This window comes from Rousettus aegyptiacus, unplaced genomic scaffold (assembly GCF_014176215.1).
Source record: "Rousettus aegyptiacus isolate mRouAeg1 unplaced genomic scaffold, mRouAeg1.p scaffold_m13_p_1, whole genome shotgun sequence".
Lineage (NCBI taxonomy): Eukaryota > Metazoa > Chordata > Mammalia > Chiroptera > Pteropodidae > Rousettus > Rousettus aegyptiacus.
This window is the reverse complement of record NW_023416284.1, coordinates 110,113,817-110,135,247: the sequence shown is the minus strand read 5'-3', so window position 1 is coordinate 110,135,247 and position 21,431 is coordinate 110,113,817. Positions and strand designations below refer to the sequence as shown.

Here is a 21,431-nt window from a genome sequence, read left to right as displayed (position 1 = left end):
CTGCAGTCGGCTGCAAATGATAGAGCACTCTAGCCATCCTGTTGGAAAATAAATCTCTGGTGGAATTTTGGACAGATTTAATAAGTCGGTTTGTGGATAGAAAGGCCAGCAAGGAAGTAAGCTAATCATGCCTGGAGTCTGTCCTAGTGACTAGATTTTCTAAGCTGTTTCTACTTTTTGGAGCATCTTCCCTCATGGTACTTTGGAACCCAGTGCAGGTTAGGTATAGCATGGTGTCGAAGAACATAGGCTATGAACTCACATTTCCCCATGACTGTTTTCTAGGCATGTGACTTTGAATCTTTCTAGGCCTTTGTTTTCTCATCTGTAAAACAGTGGTAAGAATAATGCCCTCCTTATATCTATACATCTTTAAGATCATCCAAAAGCTTCAGAGTTGTCCTTTTATTTTCCGTAAGGGTGGCAGTTGTGGTCCCAGTATTTGCATTTTTATGAGTCATAATATTCGAGGCATAAATTGCCTATATAATGAAGAGACTGCCCATAATGCATAGCTAGAATGGTTTTATAACAACATTACAGTAACGGATGCCAGTTAAATAGTGAGCTCTAACTAAGAAACGTGTTTTTCGTAACCTGGCCTAGACCCCAACTAACGCCATAGTTTTTACTCCCATGGGTATGACAGTTTGAGGTGAGATTCTGTGAACATTTGGCAGCCAGCTGTTTGGATTATTTGTGAGCTATTGTATCACTGGGTGAATTTAGCCTGGATAAAATAATTCACAGAGCACATGCCCAGTGGAGCCACAACCATGACATAGCATTTCAACCTCCTACCTGAGGAGAGAATCTGACATGTTTCTATAATAACATCCTTCCAATATTTTTTTAAAAAATAAAAACAAAAAACCCAGATACTTTTAAGATCTCAAAAAAAAAAAAAATTAAAACCCCAATACTACTTACTGAATTTTTTGAAGAACGGTAAAAATTCCATTTCTTAGGTTTATGTATGGTTTATAGTGTAGATATCCTGACAAGCAGTAAAAGTAGAAAATTTTCCTGTGGATTTATTGTCCGAGTTAATGGGTTTTAATGTTATCCACAATTTGTTATTGTTCCCAAATGCTTTAAACATCTGGCTTTTATTTTACATAAACTTAAAAAATGTAAGAAACCGTATTTGCAGACACCTTGATTCTACTGCGCATTGTATGTAATAAAAAGCCATTTTAGTGTTTCTTCTGGGTTGTTAAGTTCTGAAGTTGTTTCTGGTAATTTTAATTTCTGATTAATAACTTCTTGCTGAATTTTAAAATTAATTTTTATAGTTGACAAGATCAAATAAAACCTTTTTTCTTCCTCCCTTTTTTTCTTTTTTCCCTCTTTCTTTTCTTTCCTTTCTTTCTTCTTCTTTTTCTTTTTGGTGAGAGGAGCAGCAGTTTTCAAATCAGGTTCCCAGGAACACCAGTGTTGTGAGATGCCCTTGAAAAAAAAAGGTTTCAATTGCCAAAAAAGTTTGGAAAGCAGCATTCTCTGGTTCAAGAGATTTACGGTACACATTAGCATGTCAAAGATTGAGAACCCTGTTTAATCCAGTGTTCCACAAATTCACTTAGTCATGCATTCCTTTATCAAAGAGTATCTACTAAAGTCTTTTTTGGGAAATCCTGCAGGAGAGTTTTAATGGGACTGCTTTTAAGCAAATTTAATTTATTTTGTGTTAATTTGAATTATAGATTTGGACAGAATCTAGTTAATTTGGTTGTCATTGCAGGACTGTGTTCTCACAGCCTTTTTTATGGGTCACTGATTTTCTTTTTATGGGCAACTTAATAATTTTGGTCTACTTAAATTGTAACTGAGCTATTTTTTTTTTTTAATGATCTAGAATTTGCTTATCATAACTCCCACCTACTTATCTTGGGACAGTCCACCAGAACAATATGACAAAAATAGCAGCTCTTAAATATCTGAAGAAACCATTTTGTCCCTTTCTTTAAACTTTTCTTGTCATTCAAATACTTCCCTTTCCTTCATTTCCATGTGATAGGATTTTTATATCATGCATTTGTTTTTCTAGCATGTTTTCTTTCAGTTTTGAAATTTGAAGTTTTTAAAATTATTGAGTTGAAGGTAGAAAATGAATTGAAAGAAAGTCTATCAGGTAATCAGAGGTATACAACAAGAGCATGGACAGTAGTTATCAATACTATGATCTCAACTCCGTTTTTAAAATTCACCTACCTTTCACCTCCTTACATTGGCATGTTTGTGCTATTTGCCTATTAACTGATCTTTTCAGTGGTTTTCTTTTTCCTGCGTTGTAAGATATTTCCTTTCATTTGAACTATTTTCCAGTTTTCCTACAGAGAACATGTATTATTTTTATTATCAGGAAAAATAAGATAATGCCATTTTGTAAAAACTTAAGTCTTTTCTAGTCTTAATTTGCTATAGCTAGGGAAAGCAGTTGGGGAATTTATCTCCTTTTTTGGAGAGAAGAACTGATATGACTCAACTGTTGCTATTCCTAAAGGTATTTGTATTTTGACCAAGAACTCTTGGGTGTTGGGGTGAGGGGTCTGCAACCCATCTATAGCTCGAGGGCCAAATCTTGCCACAGCCTGTCTTTCTGTACTTAAGCCCATGAGCTAAGATTAGTTTTTATATTTTTAAAGCATTAAATCAAAAGAAGAGTAATATTTTGAGACACATGAAAATTATATGAAATTCAAAATTCATTATCCATAAAGAAAATTTTATTGAGCCTAGCCAGTACCTTTCACTTATCAATTGTCCCACCATATGACCCCTAATGCCAAAAATGTTTATTATCTGGCTCTTTACAGTAGAAGTTTGCCTACCTTTGTCTCAGGGGAAGGTTTTGTATGTATTTAGGGTAAAGTTTAACGTATATTCACTTTACTGATGGGCAATGGCCTTTTGTGTTTCCCTGAATCCATTTTTGAAGTTGGCTTTCCTTTTCTGTGTGTAAGACCACATCTATAGTTCTAGGAATATAATTTTATACCATAGCTACTTTTCTGAATGAGCTTCCCTCTTCGATTTATTTAACAAAATATTTGAAAAGGCCAGTTCAGTATATTGCTTTATTACTTATGCAAAGTTTTATTTCTGTGATAATCCTCAAGTCAAGATGTGGTATGAAAGAGATACCCATTGTAAATGCGGCTTCAAGAGAGTTCATTAAGTAATTTTGATGTAAGGCTGAGGAAATATTTCTTCAGTCACATTAGATCTGTTTCTTAACCAGATCCTTTGGTAACCCTGTTAATATGACTATTCCATTTGCTTTTCATCCTCTTAATGTACCTCCATTTTGGTCTAGATTAAAAGTTTTATAGTGGTTAGCATTACCAGATTTTCCAGCTGTATTAGTATTATGATCAGTCCTTTTGTTCATTTTTTATGGTTTATTTTATTATTTATTGATTACCTTGAAACCATTTTTTAATAAATACAAGTCACACATCCTTTAAAATGTATTTCAGTTGCGTGTACTGACCCACATTAGAACAGTTTAACCTCCCATCCTATATTCTGGGTGCTATTATTAATTCTTGTTTAATTGTGGTGAGTATAAACATTTCCCATGTGCAAACATTGCTGCCACTCAATAGCTCAAGGGGAGTGTGATTAAAATATTGTTAAGAATAGCTTTATTGAGATAGGATTTTAACACTGTAAAATTCACTTGTTTTAAGTGTATAACTGAACAATTTTTAGTACATTTACAGAGTTGTGCAATCGTCATCATAGTCTAATTTTAGAATACGTCTGTCACTCCCAAAAGAACTCTTGTGCCAATTTGCTGTCTCTCCCACTCCCCCCAGCCCTAGGCAACCAGTGATACACTTTCTACCTCATTAGATTCGGCTTTTCTGGATATTTCATACAGAGTTATATAATGTGTTCTTTTGTGCCCGACTTCTTCTACTTAGCCTAGAGTTTTTGAGGTTCCTCCATGTGTAGCATGTATCTTCATTCCTTTTTATTGTCAAGTATATTTCATTCTATGGATATATCATATTTTGTTCATCCAGTTAATAGTTGATTGGCATTTGGGTTGTTTCCACATTTTTGCTGTTATGAATAATACTGCTAATAAACACAGTCTTTGTATGAACATATGCTTTCATTTTTTTGGATATTAATCTAGGAATAGAATTGCAGATCATATGATATATCCAGTTTAATATTTTAGGAAACTACCAAACTGTTTTTCAAAGTGGTTACAGCCTATTATATTTCCACTGCAATGTGTGAGGGTTGCAATTTCTTTAAATCCTTGCTGATACTTGTTATTGTCTGTCTTTTTAATTTAGCCAACCTAGTGGATATGAAATGATATCTTATTGTGATTTTGCTTTGTTTTTATCAAATGAGTAGTGAATTTTAGCCTCTTTTTATGTGCTTATTGGCCATTTGTGTATCTTCTTTGGTGAAATGTCTTATATCTTTGCCTTTTTAAAAATTGGGTTATATGCCCTTTTATTATTGGGTTTTCTTTGATCACTTAAGCTTTTGATGTCATGTGTAGAAATATTTGCCTAACCCAAGGTCACAGTTGTATACATCTAACAGTTGTATACTTTTAGCTGTTACATTAGGCATCTGATCCGTTTTGAGGATAAGATTCATATGAATCTTTATATGAATATTCAGTTTTTGAGGGAGTCCATTTGTTGAAAGGACTACCTTTTCTAACCACTTTCCTGTCAGTCATTTATCAAGTTAGTTTAGATGGATAAGGGGAAACATTTAGAGGGTTTGGCATGTGGAAATGGACATATAACCTATATGTGTTATAGTCATTCAGCAGCATTTTTTAAACTCCATCTCTGTCATAGGCACATTATGCTGGGTACTCATTCTCATAGATGCCATGATGAGCCCTTGGGGGCAAAGACAAACTCCTTGCTTGGAAGTGGCTCCATGGAATTCATGAATCTATTTCCTGAATTCCTCTTTTTCACCCCATAACTGGGCAGGCACTCAAGGACTCACAGCTGAGGGCCTGGCTAAGGTTACAGGCAAAGTGCAGATGCTAATCTTTTATTTATTGAACAAACCTTCTTTGAATATCTACTGTGTGAAAGCTACTTTGCAAAGCATGAAGCATGTACAATGAAAACTTAAGACAGGGCCCTGTCCTTTAAGGGGCTTATTATTTTTATTATGGACATGTAGGGGAGGGAAAATAATTTCCTCCTATGTTTTTAAGTTCTTCTGGCTGGATTAATAATCAAATTAACATGAGATAGGTTAATAGGAGAAAATGACCAAGTTTATTATGTATGTACATATAGGGGTTCTCTAAGAATATGAGACTGGAGGACCAATGAGCATTTAAGGCTTATATGCCATGTTGAGCTAAGGAGAAGGAGCAGAGAGGGTTGTGGTTTGAGACTTCAAAGGGCAAGAAGTCAATTCACATGGAGTTGGAAAAACTCATGTTTAGTAAATAAATGTTTGCTGAGCCGTCTTTAACAATGGGACACAGAGAGGACTTAGATCAAAGGGCCTTGCTAGGTTCTTCCCTGTCTGTCACACTTAGTTCATTCATATAGCTACAGTTATTTATGATAACAGCTGCCTTCCTGGAGCAGGTCCTCTGTCTAAATTCTTTTAGGCAGTTAGAAGGTCACAGGTTTTTCCTGAGTCTTTCGTATCTTAAAATTATCTAGCTTAAAAATAATAAGTAAGAAAAGGGATATTTTGGGGTGGCAAACTCTGCTTCCCCTAAGACATAAAACTATTCTGTAAGGAAAATGATGATTGATGCCCTGGTATAAACCAGGGAATATGGGAGTGCAGAAGAGAGAAGCCTTCATAGCCTGAGTGACCTTTGAGCCTGACCTTAAAAGTAAAGTAAGATTTCCATAGCTAGAAGAAGAGTTGAAACAGAATAGTTTTTCAGGTAGAAGAAATACTGTGAATGCAAGCAGAGAATATGACAGTGGTGTATGAGAATGTGTCCTCATCTGTTCAGTGACGTTCTTTTGAAATTCTTGGGCTTTGGGATTGGAAGTGAACTATACTGTTAAGATGCTGGGACCTACGTATCTTACAGTATAGGCACAGCTGTATCCTGTGGTTCACCTTTGGAAATGTGGCCTTTAATTTGCTAGTTGTTATCCTCACACCTACTTTTGGTGAAATGTCAATTTAAAAGGGAGGATGTTCAGAACAGGGCTGGAGACAAAATAACTTCTGCTTAGATTTTAGGCTTTAGGTTGAGATATAAATGTGACATCTTTGTGACTGATCATTTATAACTGGGAGGACTAGCTGTTGAGCACTGTGGTCCACAAATCTCTGTTGAGATGATTGGAATCTGGAACTTTGACATAATTGTAATGTCATTTAGAAGTTATCACTTTGAAAAGACTGACAGCGTCTTTGAAAATTTTAATCTTCCTGCAGAAGGTATAATTCTGTTGCAGAGATTTATTTTAACATGTCAACATTTTTTTATTAAATAATTAAATGGAATAAACCTTTATTTATAATTTTATCCAAATGTATCAGTTTTCCAGGTGGTTTATTTTGGAAAATGTAAACATGGTACTGGTGACTTAGAGTTTCATCTGAATTTAAGGAAACAAAAAATGTTAAAAAATAGCAGGGAAGAGGTGTTAAGCTCTAGCATGAATTCTAGCAGAGGCAGTAGAATATCATCATCTGGGGGTGTTTTTAAAAATAGTTTCAGTGTTCATTTCCCTGTGACAGTTGTTTTGATCGTAATCCTGGGTTATTGCAAAGGTTTAATGAAGAGGAGACAACCAGTTGTTTTCAGTTGTTTATTTGTGAGGACTTGAAGAAATGGGCTTATGTTTAAAGAAGAGTGAATTAGCTTGCATATCAAATATTAGAATATTGTAAAGGCCTTCAAACTATAAAGCATATAATTAAGAGACTCCATAGATTTTCCCTCATCCTTAGGACTTAAAAAGAGCTGAAGCAACTACTTGTGTCATCTCTACCCTTGGTAGTGTCTTTCTCTGGCAAATAATGTTCTGAAAGTGATACCAGGAAGTGCCCATGTTGGTGTGACCAGAAGATATCTGTATTGGCCAGCTCCACCTCGCCTGGCACCTTATCCACCGGTGGTTTTTATTACTTGCTTAGCACTCTCCCGCCTCTTTACGAGAACCTTGCTTCCTCCTCAGCCTAGAGCCTGACTCATTATAACCACCGCAGCTAGCGGCTCACTGTTCCGTTGAGGACTAGCAGAGCTGTGCCAGCCATTGTCCCTGAAGAAGATGAAGTTACTTTTAGAGGGCTCAGTTGGTTCTTTCGTTTTTTTGTCTGCATTGAGAATGTAGCAATTTCCTTTTTTCTATCAACAGCTGTGTTATAAAAGGTAGTTTAAATAATGCCAGAGGGAGAGAGGATAATTTTTATTTGGGGCAGGTATCCACTTAATTGTTGAATCACTGTGTAACAGGTCAGGCATTGACAACCCAAAGATGATTCAGCTCAGAGGTATTCAGTAAGCAGTTGCCATAGCCAGCACTTTAGTCAGAATTGCAAAGTAGCTGAAATTTTTATCACTTCCCTGTATCCCTTTCCTGGACTCTTCTTGCCCCGCTGCCCGTTGTCCTCCTCAGTGTCATGAGCTCTTACTCTGGAATCCCACCATGCTCTTACACTGCAGTGGCTCGTCAACGACCCTCCACCCCAAGTTATTCCATCTTATTGCCAACTATGATTATAAGGTTTCTTTGAAATTGGTAATAGGTAGGTGTTAAGAAAATTAGTCTGATATAGTGACCTGGCATTAAGGGGCAAATGACTGATAGGTTGCTCTTTCCCAGGAGCTGTCTTTATTTTCATATAGAAATTGAATGTACTTACCTGGATGCATCTTCAGTTTGTAATAATTAATCTGAACCTGACTTATGATGTTGGTATGGGTATGACCTAACTGGAGAGTCACTTGTGGGGATTTACTGAGGAAATAATATATATATATTTTTTACCTAGTTGTGAATTTTGGTCATGACTGTAAGTTAACATCAATTAAACGTTCTTTAATTTTATATGATTTTTATTGAAAAATAAAATGCACAATTCTGTTTTAAAACTTTTTTTTAAAAACTACAACTTGGAAATACAGTGGAATCTGTTTAAAATATTGATGATAACGACAGGACTTTGCTGTAGATATAGATTACCTGTGTCGAACAGACTTATTTTATGTTTAGTTGTATTTTTCAGGACTTGGCACAAATGAATTCATATATTTAAGCATGTAATACTTAACTATTATATTTAGTTGTCATTTATCTTGTTATATTGCTATAGTCACATATTTACATCTATATCAAAACACAAAATTTAGTTTCATTGATTAGATTATTAATTATTCCTTGGGAGTGTTAAGTGATTATAATCCCAGTTTTCCCAGCTTTTTCTATTGCCCAAATAGTGAGAAGGTGAGAGGAACGGGAAAGAGGTGAACATAAAAATGCTAGTTATTGGTTCCTTCTCTTTTCATTGTGCTATTATTGAAAACTGCTCTTGATAGAGTTGCACCGCGATCTTCTGAAGTGATGGATAGTTTAAAGATTTATATAAGTAATGAGCTAGGAGGGTGTTTGAAGAACTTTTAAAAGATGAGACCTATATCTTCCTGACAGTTGTTACTGGGTTTTACCCTCAGTGATAGAATACTGACAGAAGCATCCTTTAGTTTCACCTAAAATCTTTCTCACTCCCTAATTTTTAGAGACTACGTGGAATGGATAATGCTGATGCTGTCATAAACCAGTGGTCATTTGGTCGCTATTGTAGTAGGGAGGTTGTTCAGAACACATCTTTAACAGAAATTAACTTCAAAAAATCAGTGGGCAGATGAAGAAAAATAATATGCAAAGTAATTATTTTCTGAATTTATTTTTCTCTTTCAGTTACATTATTTATAAGTGCTCAGCACCCAGATCTATACAGCTCTGTAAGAGATAAAAGCTCTGCAAAAATAGATTTTTGTCTGTCTTCTTGTTGACAAAAGGGAAGAGCTGGAAGGAAAGGTATAAAACTCAAACTCAAACCAAAGCAGACCCAATCACTCCAAACCCCAGACAAATTATTACAGAAAAGAGTAACATGGTTAAAATTTTTTTTTTAAATTGAAATAGCCTTTTGAAAAGGTTCCTATGACAATGGTGATAGAAGAGAATATAAAAAACAACTAGGTGAAACAGTGACTAAAATGCCCCCCAAATAAAAAATAAAGTTTTATTAATATAAGTGCTTTTATTTTATTTAACTAGCTATAGTTCCACATTGTGGTAAAGACTAGAAAATACCTTTTTTTTTTTTTTTTTTTTTTTTTTTTAAATTGATTGTAGATTGTCAACCTGAAAATTTAAAAGGGCTGTCTTCTTTGCAAAAGAACTAACTGGGTCCATATGAAGTAGACAAATTATTTGTACTGCCTGGGGCTAACATTGATTTGTTTCAAGCTCTTTGTTATTTTATTCATTAATACCTTAAGATGTTAGGACGCATATATTTATAATTTAAAAAGCAGTAAAGGAAATGAATTATATATGGTTTTAGTGATGACATAATGTCTTGCCTAAGAAAAAGCATGACCACCTTTTCATTACACCCCGTAATTATGTTTCCTCATACTTACCTGCACCAGTATAGACTTTATGGTAATTTAGGTAGAATCTGAACTGTAGTTTTCTTCTTTCACAACTCTTAAAGAAATAGTCCTGAAATAAGTTTGTAATAAAATTGTTTGGATAAGGCAACTACCTAAGAGAATACATTGTTTTAAACCATTGATGTATATTTTAAAATCATCCATTTATTTATCAATAATTGACATGGTAATATATCGATAGATTATTTTTATTTCTTTTTTGAAGTAGAGCTTTTAAGGAGCATTTGCAGGAGAATTTGGTAGCTTATATTTTAATAAATATATTTGTTTGAAGTAAAAAAAATTGCATTGAAAATCATTTGAATTCATAGTTTTCACTGAAGCTGACTGTCCCTCTTCTTTACCCAATTTGTCTAAGGCTGTGAGTGAGGTGATCTCATTTGGGACAGGCCTTCTTTTATTATTTATGTTCCTTTCTAAAGATAGTCAGTTGTTTTCCAGAACACTGTATCTTTTAGATGTAGGACGTCTTTAAGAGAGGACTGTGAATCCTTCCTGATATTTTGCTCCTTGCCGCTGTGTTGGGATTGTGCATTATGTACAAGGTTCACTGATTGAGTTTTCTCTAGTTTGCTTTTTCTTGAGGAATCTTGGCTCCATTATTGCATACAGATTGGGCCATTAGTGACTTTATTGTTATGTGGGTTTGCTCAAGATAATAGTTTACAAAGAAGCTTTTATATTGGCCAGAGATGCCGTGTCCTCATTCTGCTTATAAAAGCCTTCAGTGGTTCTCTGCTTAGGAAAAATGCCTAAGCTTTTAAAGTGGTATGTAAAGCCGCCTTGTCTTCTGGCTCACCTTTCCTACTTCAACCTCCCACCTCCTATTTCACTGATTTCACAGACTGCTTTCCTTTTTAGGAACTCACCGTTCAGTTGAATGCATCCTTATCTTTTCTCTTTGTTCTTGCTTTTCCCTTCACCTGGAAAATTCCCATATCTCAGCTGGGAGGACTTAGACTCCAGATTTGGTTAAAGCACCTCAGTTTCCTGAGCATGTTTTCAGTATATTCACTTGATACTGAAATTTCCTCTCTAAATTTCTGCCACCTCAGACTGCAGGCCTTAAGAGGTGGCACTCTCTTATTGTTCATCTTTGTACCCTTAGAAATTAAATGATGCCCTGGCGTTTAGTGGATGCTCAATAAATATTTAATGACCTGAATTGAACTGCAGCTACGTGGTAGCAATGTGTTTAAATGTGGAAAGTAAAATTTTGTGGAATTTGTCTAGATTAATAACATCAATTACTGCAAAGTCAAATTTTTGAAAAAGGCAGTTTTAAACATTAAATATATAGGTAGATAATGATCTTTGAAGGGAAATTTGGTTTAGCCCACATAAAAACAGTTATGTTAACATAATACAATTTTATAGTAGTATTTTTCATCACATAAGCCATTTAGGTGCTATGGACCTGACATAATCTACTCAATTCTCTCTCAGAAAAAAATTTGAAATATCTGTTACTTAAGTCATCATTGCCAGCATCTTGTTTAGACTTTCTCTCCCCCCACGCCCCTACCATTGATTTATATTTAACTTTATTTTCCTTCTTTCAGATACTCTTTTTAAGCAGAAGATTAGTGCCCTCTAGGGGTAAACTGCAGGTACAATGCAGTACACACATTTTTAAAAGCACTGCAAAATTCTGGGAGAATTGTCTGAAATATAGAAAATGATGCTTCACCTTATTATGTAATTCATGTTATATAATTGAACCCCAGAGTATTTCAAAGTGCTTTTACTTTGCTCATCACTTCTTCTAGCACTATTTATTCAGACAGTTTTTTGTTCCACAGGGGAGAAACACCCAAAATGAGAAGAAAGACTGTTTTATTAAAAATTGAAAACGGAAGATTACGAGTATTGGCAGTTGCCATAGTCATTTGTGAAGGAAAGTTACCAGGCCAGATGTCCATGACTCAGACTAAGGACAACATAAAAAGCTCTTCTATGTTAGCTTAACTATTTAATTCCTTCTTTTCTTTTCCCCTAAATTGATCACTTAGTCAGATATTTCTCCAGAATCCCATTTTTTCCTTCAGTTCATCCACTACCATTCTTTCCCAAAAATGTTGATTTGTAATTTTTAGTTAACATTCTCTTTTATCTCATTCTTTTGTGGTGAGGAGAATGAGCCAAGATTTATAAAGGTCTTAGCACAGGATATTAACTTATAATTATTAGTTTATACTTATAAGTATTAACTTATCGTGTGTATATTTTTGTTTATTATTGTTGTTAATGGTGACATTTGTTTTTCCTAGAATGATAAAGGCAATAATATATTTAGGTAGCCTTTTTCATATACAGATTTTTTTTATGGACCCTCATAATAATCACCTGAGAGGAAAAATAGGCAGTATTTCATGACGACCAGTGCCTCGAGATTTTTTTCCTAGCATTATAGAAGTTAAATTAGTCTATTTATGCATTTTCTAAAGTTCTTAAGAAATTAGGCCACAAGACTTGAGAGCAGCTTTCCACTTTATATATTCTCTTTTAAGTTGACATATTAATTTTTTAAAAGATAACTCTATTTTCAGATTATGGAATCGGTGTTCTCTAGTTTTAACAGAGGCCTACTGTTTTCAAAATTTTTTATTTCTCAGATGAGAAAGCGAGGCCTAAAGAGAATAGGCAGCTGGTGCCAGTTTATGGGACCCGTGGCAGAAGCAAGACTAAAATGCAGTTCTAACTGTTTTATTTTTAACATAACGTGTTTTCTCTTTTTCCAGATTCACTTTGATGGCATAATATTATTATTTTCCTTTTATAAACACGCTTAATTTAATGTTTCTTTATTGTTGCATAAACACGGAGGAAAATGGCACCTGGTTTAGAAAGTTTCCCTGATGTAGTAGTTTTAGTTCAGTTTGGCAAAGCAAGTTATAAAATTGTCTTCCTATAAAATAAGTGCTCAGGATCACACCCCATCTTTAACTGTCCCGGAGTGAGAAAGACATGGGCAGTGAAATAAGGAGTAAAATGTGGCTCTGGCAGGACGTGGGTGTGTGTAGTGTGGGTACAGTAGGCCAGGCATTTACAGGAGATGCCCCTACTTGGCAGACTGAACAGAGGTTTTGGGAAATCTTTGGTTGTTTTGCCTCTAAAATCACAAGCTTAAATCAGGCCCATGGAATGGAGGAAGAAGCTATGATAGGTTGTGGGTTAACTTAGTGCTAGTGAAAACGTGGTCATAAAAACCCTCCACCACAAGAAGATTTATGTTGTGCAGAGGTTTGAACAGAGAAGTATTCTAACTTCACATAAGTGAATTTTTAGAAAACTTTTTATTTTGAAATAATAGATTTATAGAGATTAAACAAAAATAGTATGTAGAGTCTCATGTACCCTTTACTCAGCTTACATATGTGGGTTTTTAAAGTGTGGGGTATATGCTTCTGGCATCCTCGGTTTTCTGGCCCAGAGAGTGTGAAGATCAACTGGGGGTAAAAAAGTCACCCCTTTTGCTAAGGTGACTCTGGTTGCTGTATCAGGAATTGTGAAGAAGATCAGGGCATTGCTTGTATTTTAAAAATTGTAACTCCATGTAGTTGTCGGGCTTGTATTTACATAGTGTGTTAAAAATGTAATAATTCTACTTTATAAGTTATTAATCTGAAATTTACATTTTTAGGGGTTTTATATTTAAATTTAGTTTTTAAGTAGTGAGAGAATAAAGATTTCCAAAATCGCTATATGAATGAATGCTATATAAGGAATGTTTGCCCCCTTTCTTGTTCGAGTATTAAAGATAATCCCGCTTCTAGAACCAAAAGTTAAATTGCTTTTCTCTATGCAGGTTCGAAAACATGTGAATGATCTTTATGAAGACTTAAGGGATGGACACAACTTGATCTCTCTTTTAGAGGTTCTTTCAGGAGACACCTTGGTAAGTTTTAAATTTCTTAATTTATTTTCAAGAACATGTAATCCTCTCTGCATATGACTAGTATGTTTTCAGCACGGATTGTTTAGCTCTTTACAACATTCATGTGTGAGCTGCAAATTTTGCTTGGGGGGCAGAAAAATTTCTGGTTAGATTCCTGAGCATTTTCAGACTTCCAGTTATGTGAATTTGGGAGATTGAAGCGTTTTGCTTATGTAATTAGTTCCATAATTAAAATACTATTTTTGTTCTTGCTTCTTTTTCACCTTTGGGTTTTTATTTTTTGTTCGTTTGTTTGTTTTTTGCTTAGCACAAGTTGGATGCATACTGTAACCATATATTAAAAAACTCACAAATACCAAGGAAATAAACATTGCTTTCTGAAAAACGGTCTAACCCCCCTCCACAGGTGTCATTTCGTTTTTTTGTGAACATCACTTCCCCTTCTTGGTTACCTGTTCCCCTCCATTATGTTCTGTTCATGCTCTTCTTTTTATTTCTGCTGTCTTGTGTCTTTGCTGTCCTATCTTCTGTCTGTTATATTCATTAGCCAAGGGAGCGAGATTTTTTGAAGACCTTACGATTGGTGAGTGCAACAGAAGCATGCGAATATGAACAGCATGAGGATGTGGAGGATGAGGATAAGGGGGTAGGTGTCGGCCCCCATAACTCGACTAACTTAGCCGTTATAGTGCAGTGAGCGCTAACACGATAGAAAAGTAACCCAAGGGTTCGGGCTCCTTTTTAGAGAACTATATAGAAAGGACCAAAACCCATAGTGAGGTGGATGTGTGTGTACCAAGAAATTGGACAAAGGAAATATTTTCTCTTTAAATTTATTTATAGATTACTGTGCACTGTATGGTAATTGAACATAAGCACTTAAATGATGAGATGGCAATTTAGATAAAGAATTTTATATATATTTTATACATTTACAGACAGCTTGACAACTAGCCCACCAACTTTGATGCACATTCATTCTACTTCTGGAATTTATATTTCAAATTTGGCAACTATTTATTGCTTTATTTGAAAGAACTATGGAAATTTATTTAATATTTAAGTTTATGCCTATTGGCAATAGATATTTGGTGGACATTTTTGTACCTATCTTCTATGTCTCATTTTATTTACAAAGGGGAAAGGTTTTAAAGTCTAGAGTCCTGGCAGAACTCACAGGAATCATTTTATCTTCGTGACTCTTAGTTGGCGTCAGCCCACTTTTGCAAAGCAGATGTGCTTCTTTTGTCATCTACATCCCTGGTGCCCCCCGTTTCATTGGAAATGGTGCTTTTTTTTGGATTTAGGGGTGAATTCATCAACTTCATTTCTACCTGTTGTATAGAACCTATTTTTTCCATTCTGTAGTCTGCTGTCTGTTTTATTATGGTGCCTTTGGCTTCAGCAATTTATTCATATTGGGAAGCTAAGCCGTCACATATTCTCTCCCCCCACTTTTGAAAAGATTTTTATGTGGTAAATTTCTGCTCCATTCTTTGTATTTCAGTTAAGCATATTCTCAGCTGTTTCCTTGTGCTAACTTATAACTTTTCTAAAAGGAAACAGTATCAAAGAAAGTAATTATGATTTGTCAGTTTTCTTGAGACGGTAAATAATCATGTCCATCCCCAAACAGTGTAAAACTATTATAGAGTCCTACTGATGTTGTGCAAAAACTAAGATAAAATAAAGAGGAAATATATGGCTTTAATTGCTTTTCTCTCTTCCTCTATCATGGCTAAGTAAAACTCCATTGTCTTTCTCCTTCTTGGTGATTTTTATACTAACTGCATGATACCTTACCTCATTTTTATTTACATGCCACACATATATAATTATAAAACCCTCTTGATAGTAGTTAGAGTTTATTAAGAGGGAAAATGGAGAACGCTATTTAATTTTTTTTTGTGCTTCTATAGCTTAATAATTGTAGGCTAGAATTGTTGTAGTATAGTGAATATAAAAAGTCTATATGTTCTATGGTTATTTTCTCTTTTTCTTTGTTTAAATAAAACATTTGTAATAAATTGTGTTTAAATAAAACATATTCAGAAAAATCCATAGTAGTTTAAGTTCAATCCCAGACAATACAAAAAAATTATAACTACCTTTAAAAAATTTATTGAATTTACCCAAACAGTAAATACTATTTTGACATATTAAGATGAACATAAAGTATAGTATACTTAGCATGGTCAGTGATATCAGAAACTATAGTGTTTTTTATACTGTGCATTTTTCTATTCTTAGCCCAGAGAGAAAGGTCGGATGCGTTTTCACAGACTACAGAATGTACAAATTGCACTTGACTATTTGAAAAGACGCCAGGTATGATGTTTTTCAAAGACTATAATCCTATAATCATATGTGACTGAGTAAATCTACACAGAAACATGGCAGGGAATGAAAAGCTTAAATTCAGCTATGAGTTATAATCATTATACTTGTACTTTTGTGAGACAAATATTTTAAAATGTTTTTAAACATTCTCTCCAAAGAAAAGAAAGTTAATAGTAGGTAGGTGTAAGCTTAGAGGAATTATAAGTAGCTACATTTCCATCAGAATAAGAGCTACCGGTTTTCCTTCCTTCAGAAAAGGAATGGTTTTGCCTAGGAAGTTAATGACAGAATGTTAAGAATATCTATGAACAGTTCTTAGTAGTAGGGAGGTAATTATTTATTATGCTTGGTTTATAAACTTATTTTATAAAAATAGTTTATATAATACTTTAAAAAACAGTATAGGTATAAACTTAATATAAGTATTTTTGGTATTAGTAGTTAGTAATTTATAAGTGGTTAAAAAAAACCATTTCTGACTATAGTCTTCAATTTGCTTGAGGTTTTAGAAAAAATCATGGAAGAGAACACATACCATATTGGATATGATCTTGATTTTGGTAGCATTGTGTATTATAGTGATATAAACCAAATAATAATTTTTCAGTTGGTGAAAGAAAGAAGAAAAAGAAATTTAGGAGAATTTAAAGTTACTGAAAACAATGGGAACTCAGATGGGAACAATTTTGCTTTTTAATGGAGTTGGTAAAAAGGAAAGGAAGGAAAGGGGGAGAGGGAAATACTTTTTTATTAGTCCTTCATTTAGTTTATTATGAATATTAAAATGCTTTTAGTTTTTAAATTCTAGTAAATACCTGCTAAATTTTTTAAATGTTATTGGTATTTGTCATTATTTTTAATTATAGTGAAAATTTCCAGAAGGATTAATGGTTAGTTATACCTCTTGTTTGAAATGTTTTTGACAGTGTTTTGTACAGGGAATAAAATTCTAGATATTATTGTATTTAATTTTTGATATTTAATTTGTAATATTTAATTCTTTTGTCCATCTAAGAAGTAAACATTAAACATTATCATTACATTTATTTACCTGAATGTATAATATGACAAGTGATAAGCTTTAAGTCTGATTATATATATATATATTATATATATATTATATATATATAATATGACAAGTGATAAGCTTTAAGTCTGATTATATATATATATATTATATATATATTATATATATATAATATGACAAGTGATAAGCTTTAAGTCTGACAGTCTTGGAAATGTCCAGTGAATCATGTATTTACTTATCTTGGTAACAATTTATGATAAACAAATTGGAAGATAATACTAGGTTGTTTTTTTTTTATTGTTTGTGAAGGAAGTGTGAGAAAGTTGTTAAAATTATTTATGGTTCAGAACAGTTTTCTGCTTACTTGTAAAATAAAGCTTATTTTCAAAAGACAAACTTCAAGTATGTAGGACTTTATTCTTGAGTTGTATTTTTTGTTTTGACAAATGAGTTTTTTTATTACTTGATCTGGAATGCAATACTAAAATAATACCTGTTTTTTCTTTGTGGTTACTTTTTAATTTGCAATCTGAAAGGATTGAAGATAGGAGGTAAAACAGTGGAGGATTACTGGTGTTTAAATCATTCAGTTTTTTTCTTTGTATAATATAGAATCACTTTTATGTAGGTAAAGATAACTCATGTGATGGTTTGAAAAATAGTGTTTTATCTCTTCTTCATGTATGAAACAGGTGAAATTAGTGAATATTAGAAATGATGACATAACAGATGGAAATCCCAAATTGACTTTGGGATTAATATGGACAATAATTTTGCACTTTCAGGTAAGCTCAATTTTTCTTAATTGTCATTTCTTTTATCCTCTCATTGCTAGTTTTCAAGTGGTTGATATGAAGTGTGAATTGTACATTCATATTCCGTGGAAGAAAATAAATTTTAGGCATCTCAAACAATGTATTTGTATTATTCCTTACACATAACACGCTGCTTGTGAATCTGGTACCTCATTTCCTGTTTATTTTAGGACAAAGCTTGTAATCTCAGAGTTGGAAGATAAAGATATTTTTAAATTGAATGTAGAAACATTTTTTTTTTGTTTTTTGACACTATTACCTGATTTAAATACATGAAAATTTTAGAATGGTTCTTATTATTATAGTTCTCAATTATGCAAACTATTTTCTCCCATTGATAGACACTAGATGGCAGTATAATTCTCGTAAAGACATCTGAGTCAGTATTATGTTTTATGTAGAGCTGTACTTTTTCAAACTGCTTTTGAGGAGAGTAAATGCAAATTTATTAACTATGAATTATTATTTAATAAACCTATGCTAACTGAGGGCTGATTTTGGTTTTGATTTTATAAAATGATGCATTTTGAAAATTATCTTCATTTGATTGAAGGTGAGTCCTAATTTTGGAATTTGCTTTAGTTTATTAATTCGTTGCCTACCCACACAGTGTTCTGTGTGGCACAGAGCCTGACCTATAGTAGGCACACAGCGCATCTTGCTGATTGACTACTGTGCAGTTGGACCTTGAAGGAGGAAGAGATAACTTGCCAGCTTCAGAAAGAAGCTGGGAGTTTGAATCAGCTTTTGAGAGTAGTAAGATTTATTTTTTAAATATTTGGGCTGTAGGGTTTGTTGGAAAATGGTAGAAAATATTGTACTTGGGGCTCATTAAGGATCAGGATAAATCTGACAGGTTGGAGAGCTATAGGAACTGGGGTCAAAGAGGGTTCCAGGACCTGAACAGGCAGGTCAAGCCAAGTTCCAGCAGCTGGAAATCAGTTGAGCAGGCACAGGCACCAGGAGACCCAGGTACCAGGTGTCAGCCAGCTACACTGCAGGTCAGCTAATATAGGTGAATGTCTACTCAGCTGGGCATTGGTGTCAGGGAGATCTAGTAACAGAAACTGGAGGCAAGACTCTGAAGACCTGTGGGTTTCTATTTCTAGAAAACACCATATTCAGGGGATCCAGAGTACTGACACTAAACCAAGACTGGGATTTGGACACGGAGCCAGACCTTGGTACTGGGACTGGGTAGAGACTAAGCAGAACTGGCCAGACGCTGGTTTCACGTGGGGAGTTCCTCAGCAGCTTTCTTAGGGATCCTTTCATTAGCCCTAAGTGGATCAAGTACCAGAACTTTTAGTAGGGTTAAAGCTGCAGGAACCCCACAATGGGAAGGTCAGAGGCCTATTGGGCTGAGATGTCAATTACGTTATTACCAACAGAGCTGGTGAGACAGGCCGTTTCTGGGTTTTGAATGTCAAAGTAAGATTCACTGTGGGGCAGTGAGAAAATATTCTTTTTGGAAGGGAGACAGAGCTAAGTTTCATTGCTGGCTCTTTTATTTATGGCTGTGATGGCACTGAATATATCACTCAACCACTCTGAACCTGAAAAATAGTGTTTTAGGAAACTTAATTTATTGAGTCTATATACAATAAATTGAAACGAACAGAGTCCATAGTCAGGGAAGTAAGTTAAGAAGCTGAGGTGGTGACCTCTGAGAGGAATGATAAAGGCCAGGTCTCAGATGGGGATGAAAAATTGAATCCAAGAGATGACATTTTGAAGAAGAAAGAAAGGGACTTGGTGATAGTGAATAGAAAATGAAGGGGAGGGAATAAAGATGACTGTAAACTTTTAGCCTGGGAGATAAAAACCAACCAACCACCAACCAACCAACTAACCAACCAACTCACAAACAAACAAAACAGACTACTGAGAGAAATGGAGATGATGGTAAGGGGAAAACTAAGGACCTTCAGGGCAGGTTCAGTGGCATGGTGGGATATCCTGTACATCTGTCTGCTGAGCAATTGGAGATATGGTAGCAGAGCAGAGCGGAGAAGTCAAAGGTGCAGATAATAAACTTGGGATTTACCGGTATACATCTCCTTGAATCTATCAGAAAGTAGGGATCTTCAGAAAATCCAAGAGGAGCATTATGTGAAGAAGAGCCTAGAGCAAAGGACAGAAATCTGGGGAAGGCCCGTGCGTAGGAGTACAGAAGGACAAAGATCCACCTGGGGAAACAGAAAGGGAACATTCGATAAGACGGACGAGGCCACAAGAAAATGTAGTATTGATGAAATCATGGAAAGAGAATTTCAAGTGAAAAGGAATAGTGAGCAGTATGAAATGACACTAGAGAGCATGTGAAAATTAAAACTGTGTATAGGTTAATAGTTTTGTATAGAGGGAAGATATTGGAGATCTTGGAAAAAATACTCCCAAGCTATGGGAGCAGAAATCAGAAAATAACCAAACTGTGAGTAAATGATTGTGAATTAGGATCAATATGTTTAGACTCCAAATTTGAGGAAATTTAAGTGAAAGGTCATTCAAAAAAGAATTATATATTAAGAAAGCTCTTTGGGGCTCAGGTGTCTCTGGAGGAGAGAAGAGGACCAGCCGCGGAAGTACCAAAACTGATTTTGCTTCTAATATGTTCCTGTGGCCTATATAATGGAATCTAGTATATTTTAGGACCGAATTACAAGATAATGACTGTTAAAATATCATCAATATTTAAAAACTAGACCAAGATGTATTTAAAATGAAACATGTGACTATTTTGGTAAAACAAATGTTTCTTTATTTAGATGAAATGACTTTTTTTAGTACTATGGTAATTTAAGATTAGAATGATTTTACTGGTTATGCCAAGATATAAGGCTATTTATAGCAGTGGTAATCATCCTCACTCTAAGTGACTGGGCTTTTTTTGGTTTTCTCTCTATACTTTCCATAAATAAGGGAAGTAATTTCAGAAGACCAATTTATTTATTTTTTAAACTAATTGTTATGAGCATCACAAAGTGAATCTTTTCTAATCAGGCTGTTCTAAGGTAAGCATTATCAGCACAGTAATCCTATATCATTAGTTACTATATGCTGAATCCGGAGATACTAAGGTAATGAAGTAAGCCGTTCTGCCTATTGGGAGAATGCTCATAAAACTGACTATAATCGAGGGTGATGAATCTATTACAATATAAACAATAATAGGAATGTAGGATCAGAAAGGTGTTAGAGAATAAGGGAAATTTTCACTGATGTTAGATATAGGCTTTGCAAGATGGTTGCCAGCTCCCAGGGAGAGACTAGAGTCAGGTCATTTCTGGGAAAGGGAGTGCTGTGCAATGGCCTGAAGATGGGCAGTTGCTCAGTTTGGCAGGGTAAGAGGACAGGCAGGTGGTGTACAAAGCACTGTCGCGCCTCTATTGTGTCAGTACAGATACCAGCTATTATACTTTAAAATTCTCATGAGTAATGTAATGTTTTATTGCCATTGAAGACACTGAAAATCAAATTAACAAACAAACAAATCTGTGGCTTTCTTTTTGCCAGCTTGTGCTCTAAGATATTAAGTTTTTGCTGCTAGAAATTGTTTAGTTTTTTTCTTTAAATGATTAAGGAATATCTCACCATGTAGGCCTGTTATTGACAATTATCAGCAACGTTGCTAACTTGACCATTTAATTGAATATTCTTATTTAGAAAAATATAATGAGTTCC

General features: G+C 34.5%; 1 protein-coding gene across 20 annotated transcripts in view; it reads left to right on the top strand.

Annotated features, from left to right (window-relative positions):
* The window catches only part of DST (dystonin), a 398,831-nt gene that overhangs the window by 180,355 nt on the left and 197,045 nt on the right, over positions 1–21,431 (top strand). For 10 of the 20 annotated variants that reach the window (XM_036230186.1, XM_036230189.1, XM_036230197.1 and 7 more), the window contains 4 exons: positions 13,476–13,565; positions 14,113–14,211; positions 15,816–15,893; positions 17,625–17,717. In XM_036230186.1, coding sequence (XP_036086079.1) covers positions 13,476–13,565; positions 14,113–14,211; positions 15,816–15,893; positions 17,625–17,717 — 360 coding nt within the window. The remainder of the gene's footprint in view (positions 1–13,475; positions 13,566–14,112; positions 14,212–15,815; positions 15,894–17,624; positions 17,718–21,431) is intronic. The other 10 variants (XM_036230457.1, XM_036230502.1, XM_036230624.1 and 7 more) reach the window with 1 other exon arrangement.